This window comes from Betta splendens, chromosome 6, assembly GCF_900634795.4.
Source record: "Betta splendens chromosome 6, fBetSpl5.4, whole genome shotgun sequence".
In the NCBI taxonomy this organism is placed as follows: domain Eukaryota; kingdom Metazoa; phylum Chordata; class Actinopteri; order Anabantiformes; family Osphronemidae; genus Betta; species Betta splendens.
This window is the reverse complement of record NC_040886.2, coordinates 15,958,694-15,969,933: the sequence shown is the minus strand read 5'-3', so window position 1 is coordinate 15,969,933 and position 11,240 is coordinate 15,958,694. Positions and strand designations below refer to the sequence as shown.

Sequence of the window (11,240 nt, the reverse complement as noted above, 5' to 3'; positions counted from 1 at the left end):
TAGAGTTGTATTTTGTATTTATTACATATTGCTTGCAACAAACTGCTTTTCAAAATCACATGTGGGATCAATGGGTAAAATGCTGTACTTTATGTTATTACTGAAAACTTTCATTCCCAGGTTTTTTATTCATTGTAAACTAGAGCCCCCTAGTGTTAGGTGTCAAATGTACCATTGGAAATCTTTAATGTTGAAAAAAATCAAAAATAAAGCTCATTCCAGAGAATTTAAAATTCATCGTGGAATGGGTACTCAGGATGATCACTCCACCTGTGTCAAAAGAAACATATTGTTATTTGAACAGAATTCAATAGAGCAAAGACGAAGTATAAACTTTGCTAGATGAGCAATTCTACAGTTTTAGGTTCAATTCTACTCCTTTATAGTTCTTTGTCAACTCACATCAGTAGCTCCACAAAACGGATATTTTTGTTTAGGGCTTCGATGGCTTTCATCTCTTCCTCACTCAGTGCAAAATCAAAGATCTGCAACAAAATATATTACGACATTACCAAACTGATAATAGCACTGTAACAGATCCCATGATATCCTGTGCACACCCTGGATCTGGGGCTGGCCTTCGGTTTCTCTGGTTCTAGACCACACCACGCCTTTGGACCACGCCCACTCCCTCTCTCTCCCTCAGTAAACTCCATGCAGTCAGGACTTCCACACACCTGGACCGTCCCCTCTGCCTCCCTTCAAATACACGAACCCTCCACTCACTGCTGGGTCATTGTCAGTCCATGCTGCGCCAGCTCCAAGCTGATCGCAGTACCACGGACTCTGCTGCAGTTTGTTTGTTCCCTTTTACCATTTCACTTGATGCTCACTCTATACCACTCATCTCCATCTTTGATGGTGGATGATGACAGATTTGACTTTTTTTTAGCCTGCCTTGGCTCCTAAGTCTTGCGGTTTAATAACCTCCTCACCAAAGTTTATGCTCTCTCACAGCATTTTACCTGCCTCTGTGTGAGAAATGTTGATTTGTATTCCTTAATAAACTTGCCTGGAAGTTGTGTTTGATCCTCTCGGGACTAAAACTCTTGGGAATCACTACGACTCCTCTCTGGATGTTGAAGCGCAGAGCTACTTGTGCAGTGCTCTTGTTGTATTTTTTACCAATGGATACAAGCAGTTCATCGTCCAGAAGGGGGGGACATTTCACATTCACCCTAAGAGAGGACGAAAATACAGAAAAGTTTTGTAACATGTTTTGTTGTATGTAGCAAATCATTTTTCTATAAAAGGGGTCCACCCCCTGAAGCCTGCGTACCAGGATGCATCTCTGGAAGAACCAAGTGGGCAATAACCAACAATCACAATGTCATTCTGACGACAGTAGTCCAAAAGCTTGGGTTGGGTGAAATATGGATGACACTCGACCTAGCAAGAGAAAAGTTGTAAGAGAAAATCCAAAGGCCCAAATTATCTTTTTTTTTTTTCGTCCTGTCCTGCAGTTCACAAGCAACATTATTAGACTGAATGCCGTATTGTGATGGACAGTTTTGTTGAGTATATATGTGCGAGCATAGCAAATGGTGTGGGTGTGAGAATGAATTATATATATATATATTGTCAGTGATACATATATTTTAGTGATTGTAATAAAGTGAATATTAGTCTCAGAGACATCTTGTAAGACTGATTTATTTACTAAAATGTAATCTATACTGGAGTGAGAATGATGAATGAAGAGAAGAAAGTGTGTTCCCTGGAGGTAGGATGAAGAGAACGCCATGTATCACAGGCTCAAATTATCTTGACATTACATCAGCATCCTAATTGGACACCTAATTTGTATTGGCTGTGCTATAACAGATGCTAGGAGACAAACTTAGATCACCTGGTTGGACACAGGCTTGTGCTTGAGTCCCGGTTTATTCAGTAGAAGCTCCAGCTGTCGACGGTTGAAATTGGAGACTCCCAGAGACTTAACCAGTCCTGCATCTTTGCAAGCCTCCAAAGCCTGAAAAGGACAGCCAGTCAATAAGTCGAGGTATATGTTATAAATGTTGTATGGGTCCAGTGTTAAACTTCATTTATCAGAGTTGAACAAAGTTTACAACTGTTTATTCTATATTACAGAACATTAAATTTACTTTTACTAAATGCAACTAGTTTGACGTTTCTATATTCGAAATCAAACACGAGAGGCAGTAGTTACTTTGTTTGAAAACATTCTAATGAAAAGCTATAAAGTAGAACCGGTAGAACTTACCTCCCATGTTGCACAGAGGTCTGTGTGGTGATAGATGTATTTTCCATTTTTATCTTTTGGATAGAACTCTTTTCCAGGCTAAGATTAAAAACAGTTCAAACATTTATACTTAAAAGATGACTGTTTGGTTTCTTCATCTTTAGTTACAGTTGCTATTTGATTCCTAAACATCACTGTGTGTGTCCTGACTGATTATCTAACTGGAAGCTCGAGGTGTGTTAGTTGGATACCTTAAAGGCCATGGGAAGCTCGATTATGTAGAGGTCCACATAGTCCAGTTTTAACGTCTTCAGTGTTCTCTCCAGGGTCGGTCTCACCAACTCTGGGGGATGGAAGGTATTCCAGAGCTGGCAAAGATAAGCCAGAGCCTGGTAGAACGGATTTTAACACTCCAAGTTTAAGACTTATGACATTTTCTCCGGGCTTTTTACCTTTCCACAATAAAAGATGTCCTCTCTTTTCACAGTTCCGTCAGCAATCTTCTCTCTAATGGCTTGACCCACTTCATGCTCATTGAAATACACCAATGCTCCATCAAAGTGCCTGTAGCCCACATCTATGGCCAGCTTGACACACTTGAGTGCTGTGCCCTTAGGCGTCTACAGGAAAACCACAGAAATATGCACACAGTAGAGTGTGGAAATAAGGATTCAGATGACGTAGCGTCACTTTAAATTTGAAACACCTACAAACAACCAGCAACATCTAATCACTCTAATTAAGGCATAACCCTTGAAACACCTCCACTTAAATTGCCTGTTATTACTGAGCCTGGATTAACAGATATGACTGATGTTAGTTTATATCATAGGTAATATCCTCACCGTCCGGGGGTCCCCAAAGGTTCCCAATCCCAGTATGGGCATATGGTTCCCATCGCTGAGAAGAATACTGTGGCTCTCTGCAGACAGACTCATGCTGGTGCAAAGGTGGACTCGGAACTGAACTCTCCAGGCAGCTCATCAGATAAAATAGTGCTTCAACGTGAACTTTGGACACTTACTTTAAAATTTTGCAACCCTGTTTTTTCTCTTGCCTTTTGTTTGCTAGTTATGTAGGTCAACATCAGACGTACACAAGCGTTAACCTGACCTAATCTTAAACTACTCAGGGCACACAAGCAGACTGGACAGAGGCCCAAACGCAATCTCAGTTATTCACCGTCCGCGTTTCTGCTATCAGAACGCGCACAGCCGTGGCCCCACCCCTCTCGTGCCGCAACGAGCGCGCGCAGCGCAATTGGATCAACGTATATGCGGCAACTTCGCGCGCTGGAATCCCGCTCTCGCCTCGCGCGCCGCCGGGTGGTCGCTTGCGTTTTGGTTTAGGAGACTGTAACGCGCAGTAAGTGTATGTACCCGTAACGAGAGGTGCGTGGGGGGGAAATGCCTCGCGAGCCCGCTCGGTCCGCTCACCTGTGCGGGTACGTGTATTGAGCTCAGAGGGAGAACGCGCCGGTTCATGGACGGACGCGCGAGGACACGCGCGTCCGGCGATGCCGCCGATGCCGCCGCCGCCGCCGTCATCGTCGTCGAGAACGAGGCTGAGAGCGTGCCGGTGCAGGAGCGGAGGAATTACCTGGACACTTGCCCCGTCTGCCACCTGAGCTTCCGCAGCCGCGAGCCCAGGCTGCTGCCGTGTCTGCACTCGTTCTGCGGGAAATGTTTGCCCGCAGCGTCGAGGAATTTGGCGGTGGCGGAGCCGCCGAGCTCCCGGAGTGACGGCGCCGCAAAACCACGTGAGCCGCTTTGTTTACAAACATGCGGGCGGGCTGAAGGGCACCGGCCACGCACTGTATGCGTGGGGCTCGCCGTCCGACGTGTTTGTGCCATTTTAATTGCAGTGAATGTGATTCGGTGCCCGGTGTGCAGGCAGGAGTGCATGGAGGTGGACGTGATGGAGAACGTGTTCGTGAAGGACCCAGCCGAGGCTCCCAGCAGCACCGTGGAGAGGACGGTGCAGGTTGGTGACGCAACGGGAGCGATGTTTCACACCGTGACCAATTTTCCACTCTGACGAGTCTCACCTCCGCGCAGCTTTGCATGACGTGTGACGACAACACCGAAGCCACCGGGTTTTGCGTGGACTGCGTTGAGTACCTGTGCGTTACCTGCGTGGACGCCCACCAGAGAGTGAAGTTCACCAAAGACCACACCATCAGAGAGAAGACGCTGGCGGCACCAGGTGATTTCGGTCTGATCTATTTTCACCTTGTCACTAGTGAAATCAGTTGATAATGAAAATGGGTCATTTTGGCCAAGCGAGTCCTCTGCAAATGGATACGTCGCTGCAATAATGATTGTGTGCCCCATTTAAGTCCTCTCCAATGTAATAACAAACAGTGAGTCACCGCCTGAAACCACAGCTTCAGAGCCGCTCTACAGACCCATCGAGAGGCTCAACGTCCATAATGAGCGTCCTCTTGTTTTCCAGAGGCCTGTGGTGTGTCGACTCAGAGACCACTGTTCTGTGACACCCACAAAAAAGAGCCGCTGAAGCTGTTCTGCGAGACCTGTGACGTGCTGACGTGCCGCGACTGCCAGCTGCTGAAGCACAAGGACCACAAGTACCGCTGCACACCTTACTGTGACACAATAGTGGCATCAGAGAAACTGATTTACCATTCATTTACACCATGTTTGCATTAGTTACCAGTTCCTGGAAGATGCTTATAAAAGCCACAAACAGCACATGGAGAACATGACCCATCAGCTGCAGGAGAAGAAGAAAGTGATTGACGAGGTGTCAAATTCCATAAACAGCGGGTATGTAAATCCACACATCCTGGATGACTCATATCCAGAATAAAGATAATAAAAAGTTAGACAAAATCAATTTTTTTACGTACATAATTTTTATGAACTAGAACAGCTGATAAGTCAATAGAGGATAATTTGTAGCTCAGGGAATTGTCACAGATATTTCCTAACGTAGCGTCTGGGTCGTTTGATGCCAACGTGTCATTTTCAGACTGGTTCAGGTTGATCAGAACCGTACGTCTGTTCATAATGAAATAAAGAAGTCCATCTGCAGTTTGATTCTGGAGATAAACAAGAAGGGGAAGATGCTCATTAATCAACTGGAGGTAGGACAAATAAATATTTAAACAAGTAAAACATTAGCAGCAGTAGTGGTTGTTCCTCACCGGCTCGGTTCTGCCTTCCAGCCGTTGGACCGCTACTGATTCACCTACTGTACGCGTGTTTTCCAGGCTGTAACAAAGGACCATGAGAGCATCTTGCGCAAACAACAGGAGGACATCGGCTACCTCTCTAGACACCTGGACCATGTCATCAGCTTCACCAGATGGGCCACGGCCCGCAGCGGGGGCACGGCCCTCCTCCACTGTAAACGCCTGGTACGGCCTGTCCGCTCTGAGAGGAGCCGGGCTCGTCTCCAGTGTGACGAAGACGCAACACATGCCCGCCGCACAGTGAAATGATTGACCACGCTCCTTCTGTTCAGATTCTGTTTCAGATCGGGAACCTCCTTCGGGCGAAGTGCAGCACCTCGTTCATACCGCAGAGCACTGTCCGCTTCCAGTGTCGGTCGGCTTACTGGGCCTCAAACGTGGATCTGGGTAAGCTAAAATTAGCAGTAGCTAATTCGCATTAGCTAATTTTATTGTATTAAACTCTTTACACTGTATAGACCAGACTTAATAGCTGATGACTGAACTGGTGAATGTATTTTTCTACCCAGAGTCTCCTAAACTTTGCAAACTTTTTACTGTATGTCTGCGAAACCCTTTATTTCTAGAGTTGTACTTTTCATCCCTACTTGTCATGCTCATCCCATTCTCTGTGTGTGTGTCTCCTCAGGCTCTTTAGTGGTAGAGAGTGTACCGGGCCACCAGCTGAGTGGTTTTCAGGGTATCCCTCATCAGCTCCCCCACCCCGGGCGAGGCCCCTCAGGCTCGCCCCACAGCTTCGCCAGCGCGGCTGCACACAGTACTCTGGCTCAGCTCCAGATGCAGGTGGACAAGCTCAATCCGCAGGCTCACTGGCAGCCGCCGCCACATCCTCCGCCCTGGACGTGGTACCAGAGCGTCAGGCTTCAGCGAACGGTCCCCGGGCCCCTTCAGGGCGGCTCCCCCTCCCACGGTATGCTCCCTCAGCCCGGTCGCAGGTTTATGGTGCCGCCTCCGAACCACGTGAGCCCAACTAGCAGCTTACCGAGCCCTGGGTTTACGCCCCAGGTTAGTGTGTGTTTCTGTGTGTGCGTGTGTGCTGACATCCTCTTTGACTGACATGCTCCGTTAACATCACTGACAGTGGATGCTATTGTCCTAAATAGAGCTGACAGCCTTCACATCCTGGGCAATTTATGTCTTTCCTTGTCAAGACAGATTTAGATGAGCTTATGGCACAAAACTGTAAAATAAAGCAGATAATGTGCAGCGCAGCGGCAGCCGAGGCTTGACAATGGGCCGACCCGAGCATCCGGAAGAAAAGGTCGATAATATCGCGTCATCCAAGTTGTTTAGTCTAGTTTAAATAGTGTTTTGGTTCGAGCTCTCGGCTTTGGGCTTATGCACGGGACAATACTGGCATGTGAAGTGCACACATAAGTTGTGTGCTGCTGATGTGAACAAGCTGCTGCAGCTGCACACTGGGCTCTTAAATGCTCCCTGCTTTCCTCTGGCAGTCTGGAGAAATGTTTCAAAGCTAATTTTATAGGATATACACTGTATAATAGGCTCCTATTATATATAAGATATGTCATATAAATAATCCACTGGAGTTGAGAGATCATGTTATAAGAAACCTTTCTGACCTATTGATGGCTTAAAGAGGTCATCACAGCAAAAAAAGGTTCTTTGCTACTGTAATTACTATGCTTGTCATGAAGTTGGTCGTTAAAAGTTGCATTTTTAACTATTCGCTCCGTGAGTAGCGGTCATTCATGCTCTCCTCATTCACCTGTAGCCTCTGAGAGCGGTGGGGGGCAGCTCCAGCTACCAGCCCAAACCCGCCAGTGTTTTCTCCTCGCCGCCTTCGTACAACCGCGTGACACCAGTGGCCGTGAACTGCAGCGCGAGTGCTGCTCAGTCACAGCAAGCGGTGAGCGACGACTCCTGCTCATGTGCCACATGTTACCTGATGAGTGCTGGTCCAGTAATAACATCCAATGTGTTTAGATTGAGTCTGCGTTTATGAGCGGAACAAACGACTCACCTGGTCCAGTCTATTTGCTGAAGCCCAACTATTGGCAGAGCTTACCATCACACAGAAGTGGTACGTTGTAGTTCAGCATATTTTAGTGACTGCATTACACAAACAAACCAGTATATTTAATATGTGTTGTACTCTTCTCAAGTGCAAGGACAGCAGGTTTCACCCGAGTACGCTGCTGTGTCCCAGGAGGAGAAACCAGGGTAAGACACAGCTGCACAGAAGCACAGACGTTTGTACCTGTGACCCCAGACCTTTTTAGCACCGGGGGTCTCCTGTGAATTCAGCTTTATTCTGATAGGGTTATGTTTTGTCCCAAGGTCTGTTTCCTGGAAGCCTTCAGACGAACAGGCCCGTGAAGAAGCGGGCCTAGCTGTCAAGAAAAGACGAAGATCGTCACCGGGGCCCATCATCATCATCAAAGATGAGCCAGAAGACGCCAGTAGCTATGTAAGGGGCCAGTAATTATTACAGCCCCAAAAAAAGACGTCAAAATTTGGCATCCGGTGCATCAATTTACAGTATTTGCAAGATCAGGTTTCTCTTGTGGCTTTCAGGTGCAAGCCCACCAAAGAGCCAACCTCCCTGACAGCACAGGTGACCAACTTCAAATTAGTCCCCAAGGTGAGGGGAGCAAGGTCCTATTTCAAAGCGCAGACGACAAACCCCACAGCCCCTCACGGCCTCCAGGCAGCCCACGGGACCAGAGCGAGGCGGAGGCTCCCAATGACATCTGTTCACTGGGCGGAGATCCGCCAGGAGACCGTCGACCAGGAGTGGAGCGCTCTGACGGAGTGTGTGCTGCGTGTCGGAGCGGAGGAGAGCTGCTGCGCTGCAATAAGTGTCACAGGGTTTTTCATCTCACGTGTCACGTTCCAACTCTCCATAAATGTCCTTGGCAAGTTCCTCCAAGTGAAACTTATTTATTGCCCGTCTCAGATGAAAACCTTAAAAGTCATGCTATTATTCATTTTTATGTCTGCGTCTAAATCAAGGAATTACGGGTAAAATACGACAGACCCTCTCCTGTCGAATGAGGCTGTTGTTTTCACGTTTTGAAAAAGAAGGTTTTCATCTGAAAACAGAATTCTGCACTAAAAAGGATGTTCCTGTTTCTTTCGTGTTAATCCTTTGTTCTGTCTCTTTCTAGTGGGGAATGGTTTTGCTCTTTATGCCGTGACCTGTTGGTGCCTGAGCTGGAGTATGACTGCGATAGAAAACCTGAAGCCAACGCAGTAAAGACAGAGCCAGAGACGGAAGGAGGATTCACCCCCGTGGACAAACGAGTCAGTATAATAAAGTCAAAGTAAATGAAGCACTTTAAGCACGATAGGAAAACATTGGAGCTAGAGTTTGTCACTCATTGATGCAAAGATAATTCACTTCATCTCATTGGTTCTGGAAACATTTCATTTTAGAACAAAACATATATTTTATTCCATCATTTCGACCAAAACGCTTAAAAACACACCAAGTTAGTTTTCCATAGAATAGAGACCTGTGTTTGGTTTCTCTGTGGTCTGTTGACATGTATTAACTCTGATCTTGTTCATCTGCTGCAGAAGTGTGAGAGGCTGTTGCTGCACTTGTTTTGCAGTGAACTTGGTTCAGACCCTCAAGAGCCACCGCCCCCCTCGGTGAGTCTGAAAGCAGGAATGAGTACAGAGGATAAACGTCACATGCTGTTACTGTGGCCGGAGCTCAGAATCAGCCACAGTAACAGTCCGTAACCTCTGGATGCTCATGAATATGAAGCATCAAACATTTATGTGTGTGGCTTTACAGTACATGTATTGTCTCCCTCTTTCTAAATTCTGCAGGTAGGTGCTAACAATGCGCCAATGAATCTCGTCACAGTGAAGAGACGTCTGGAGGCCAAGCAGAGTCTCTGCTACCAAAGCACGGCACAGTTCGCAGCAGACATCAGGCTCATCTTTGAAAACCGTGAGGTACCGTTAGTTTAAATCCACCTTTTCAGCATTCAGGGCTTCTCGCCTCATAATAAACGGTCTGGTCTTTGCTGCTCCTGGCACAGCGGGCTGAGGCAGAGGTCGCACCGGCAGGCAGGAAGCCCACGGAGGTGTTTGAGGAGCACCTGAGGACCTTGTTCCCTGACCAGACCGCTCCAGAAATCAAACTGGAGTTGCCACCTGCTGCCCCATCGCTTGACAAAACCTCCCAGGTGAAGCGCTAGCACACGTGCAGACTCCCAGGATGCGCAGAGGTTCCCCCAGGGCTTAGCGTGAAGGCACATATGTTCTCAACTCTACAGAGGTTAATAACACTGAAACAAAGGATGCTGTGTTACCTATTGACAATCTGTAATTAGCTCCAGTCAAACCAAACATGTAAAATAGACGTGGTGAATTTTGTTCTCTTTCTAACCTTGATGATTTGAACCACTTGGCCCCGTTGGGGTCGTGAGGTGCTGGATCGCGTCCCAGCTGTCACTGGGCGAGGTCGCCCGTCCATCACTGGACCGCATGTAGACAGACGACCACACCTACAGAATGACTGCATGTCTCTGGACTGTGGGAGGAAGCAGCAACATGCAAACTGCACCAGCATCTGTGCTCCAATATATAGCGAGCAGTTATGATAATCATCAACTTTAATGTTTTTCGTCTTTTCTGTCTGGAATTGGATGAGTTCTGTGATTGTCACAATGCCAGTAACTAAGGAACCAAACATTCAGTCCAGTACAACTGCTGTGATGTGTATTTCTATTTATTCATTGATACCTTTAATGATGTTTCGATATTACTGTTAACTAAACACGTTGCATATGTTGCAGTATGTACGATTTTTTGTTCATTTAATTAAACTAACATTTTCTTCTACACATCCGTCATAATGAACTGTTTTCACTGAACGTTTAAGCCAAATCGTACGTGCTACAGTCGCTAACAATAAAAGACGCCCTGGTTCACAAACGCTCCTGAAACGGGTTTCTGCCACAGTGAACACGGTCCCTGGGCCCCAGAGGTCAGAGGTCAGTCCTCAGCCCGCTCGGCTGTGTCGTTGCTCTGCCTTACGCTGATTGACGCCGACTTGGCGAAACGCGCTTTGTTAGGCTTCAAAGGGCCCGTACCGCACCCCCCACTATGAGATTAACACTGTTTGAATGCAACCTTGGCTACTCCAATTTCCTCCACCCGTGAGCCTGGAGGTCGACTCACGCTGGTGTTCCTTGTTAAAGCCCAAGTGTAGATCGGGGGTCGGTAATTCGTGGAAGGCCGGCAGGCGTGAGAAGCTGCCTGGCACCACTCTGGCTCTCATGTTGGCCTTTCTCCAGTCCTTTATATAGGCCCTAAAGGCCTGACCATTCTACAGTTACACCAAAACCCAGATAAGATAAAGGGCAGCTCAGCAGGGGGTGGGAGGGTGATGAGTTAACTGCTACATCACATTATTGGTTGATCCTGCTAGAACCTTTTTCTGTGCTGCTGGAAGCAGTAAATGCTTCCAGAACCATTTAGGGCCATTTGTTTACATCTGTTAAACAGTAAAGTGGCCGAACAAATGAGCTCGAGCAGGAAGTTCGACTCTGACTGCATCACGTGATGCTGTGTGTCTAAAAGATACAAACACCACTCATACTGTACATCCACAGCTTGCTTTTAGTGATATATGTGATGATTAGGAGGCTGAAAAACTGGCGCGGCACTTAAAATTCTTTTTTCCAGGTCTCTTTTCCAGGAAGAACTCGATCACAGGGATTAAGACGCCGCTCATCACACACCATCTCGTGTCTGCTGGGCTTCCCTGCCTGCGGTGTCCCGATATCAAGTCTGATATATGGTGATGTTTCTAGCGCGACTAGACTGGTGGTGGAGACATAT

The 11,240-nt window shown here is 47.1% G+C and overlaps 2 protein-coding genes across 4 annotated transcripts; one reads left to right on the top strand and one right to left on the bottom strand.

Annotated features, from left to right (window-relative positions):
• LOC114857915 (aldo-keto reductase family 1 member D1-like) lies at positions 1–3,439 on the bottom strand. The gene is made up of 9 exons (XM_029154839.3): positions 3,049–3,439; positions 2,656–2,823; positions 2,455–2,571; positions 2,225–2,302; positions 1,850–1,972; positions 1,280–1,389; positions 1,013–1,178; positions 403–485; positions 1–270 (listed from the first exon to the last, which is right to left on the bottom strand). The coding sequence occupies exons 1-9, from the start codon at positions 3,139–3,141 to the stop codon at positions 228–230; spliced, it is 981 nt and encodes a 326-aa protein (XP_029010672.1). The 5' UTR covers positions 3,142–3,439; the 3' UTR covers positions 1–227.
• Positions 3,440–3,672: 233 nt separating this feature from the next.
• Positions 3,673–10,240, top strand: LOC114857911 (transcription intermediary factor 1-alpha-like). 3 transcript variants are annotated; one of them, XM_029154835.3, is made up of 18 exons: positions 3,673–3,962; positions 4,068–4,186; positions 4,261–4,408; positions 4,658–4,790; positions 4,873–4,989; positions 5,195–5,309; positions 5,436–5,582; positions 5,690–5,804; positions 6,046–6,422; positions 7,153–7,287; positions 7,365–7,461; positions 7,544–7,601; positions 7,719–7,848; positions 7,956–8,296; positions 8,549–8,684; positions 8,961–9,035; positions 9,219–9,347; positions 9,434–10,240. In XM_029154835.3, the coding sequence occupies exons 1-18, from the start codon at positions 3,686–3,688 to the stop codon at positions 9,590–9,592; spliced, it is 2,808 nt and encodes a 935-aa protein (XP_029010668.1). In that variant the 5' UTR covers positions 3,673–3,685; the 3' UTR covers positions 9,593–10,240. The 3 variants fall into 3 exon arrangements, with proteins under 3 accessions (XP_029010668.1, XP_029010667.1, XP_029010669.1); XM_029154834.3 differs by having other exon boundaries at positions 3,686–3,962; positions 4,261–4,417; XM_029154836.3 differs by having other exon boundaries at positions 3,826–3,962; positions 4,096–4,186; positions 4,261–4,417.
• The last annotated feature ends 1,000 nt before the right edge of the window (positions 10,241–11,240 follow it).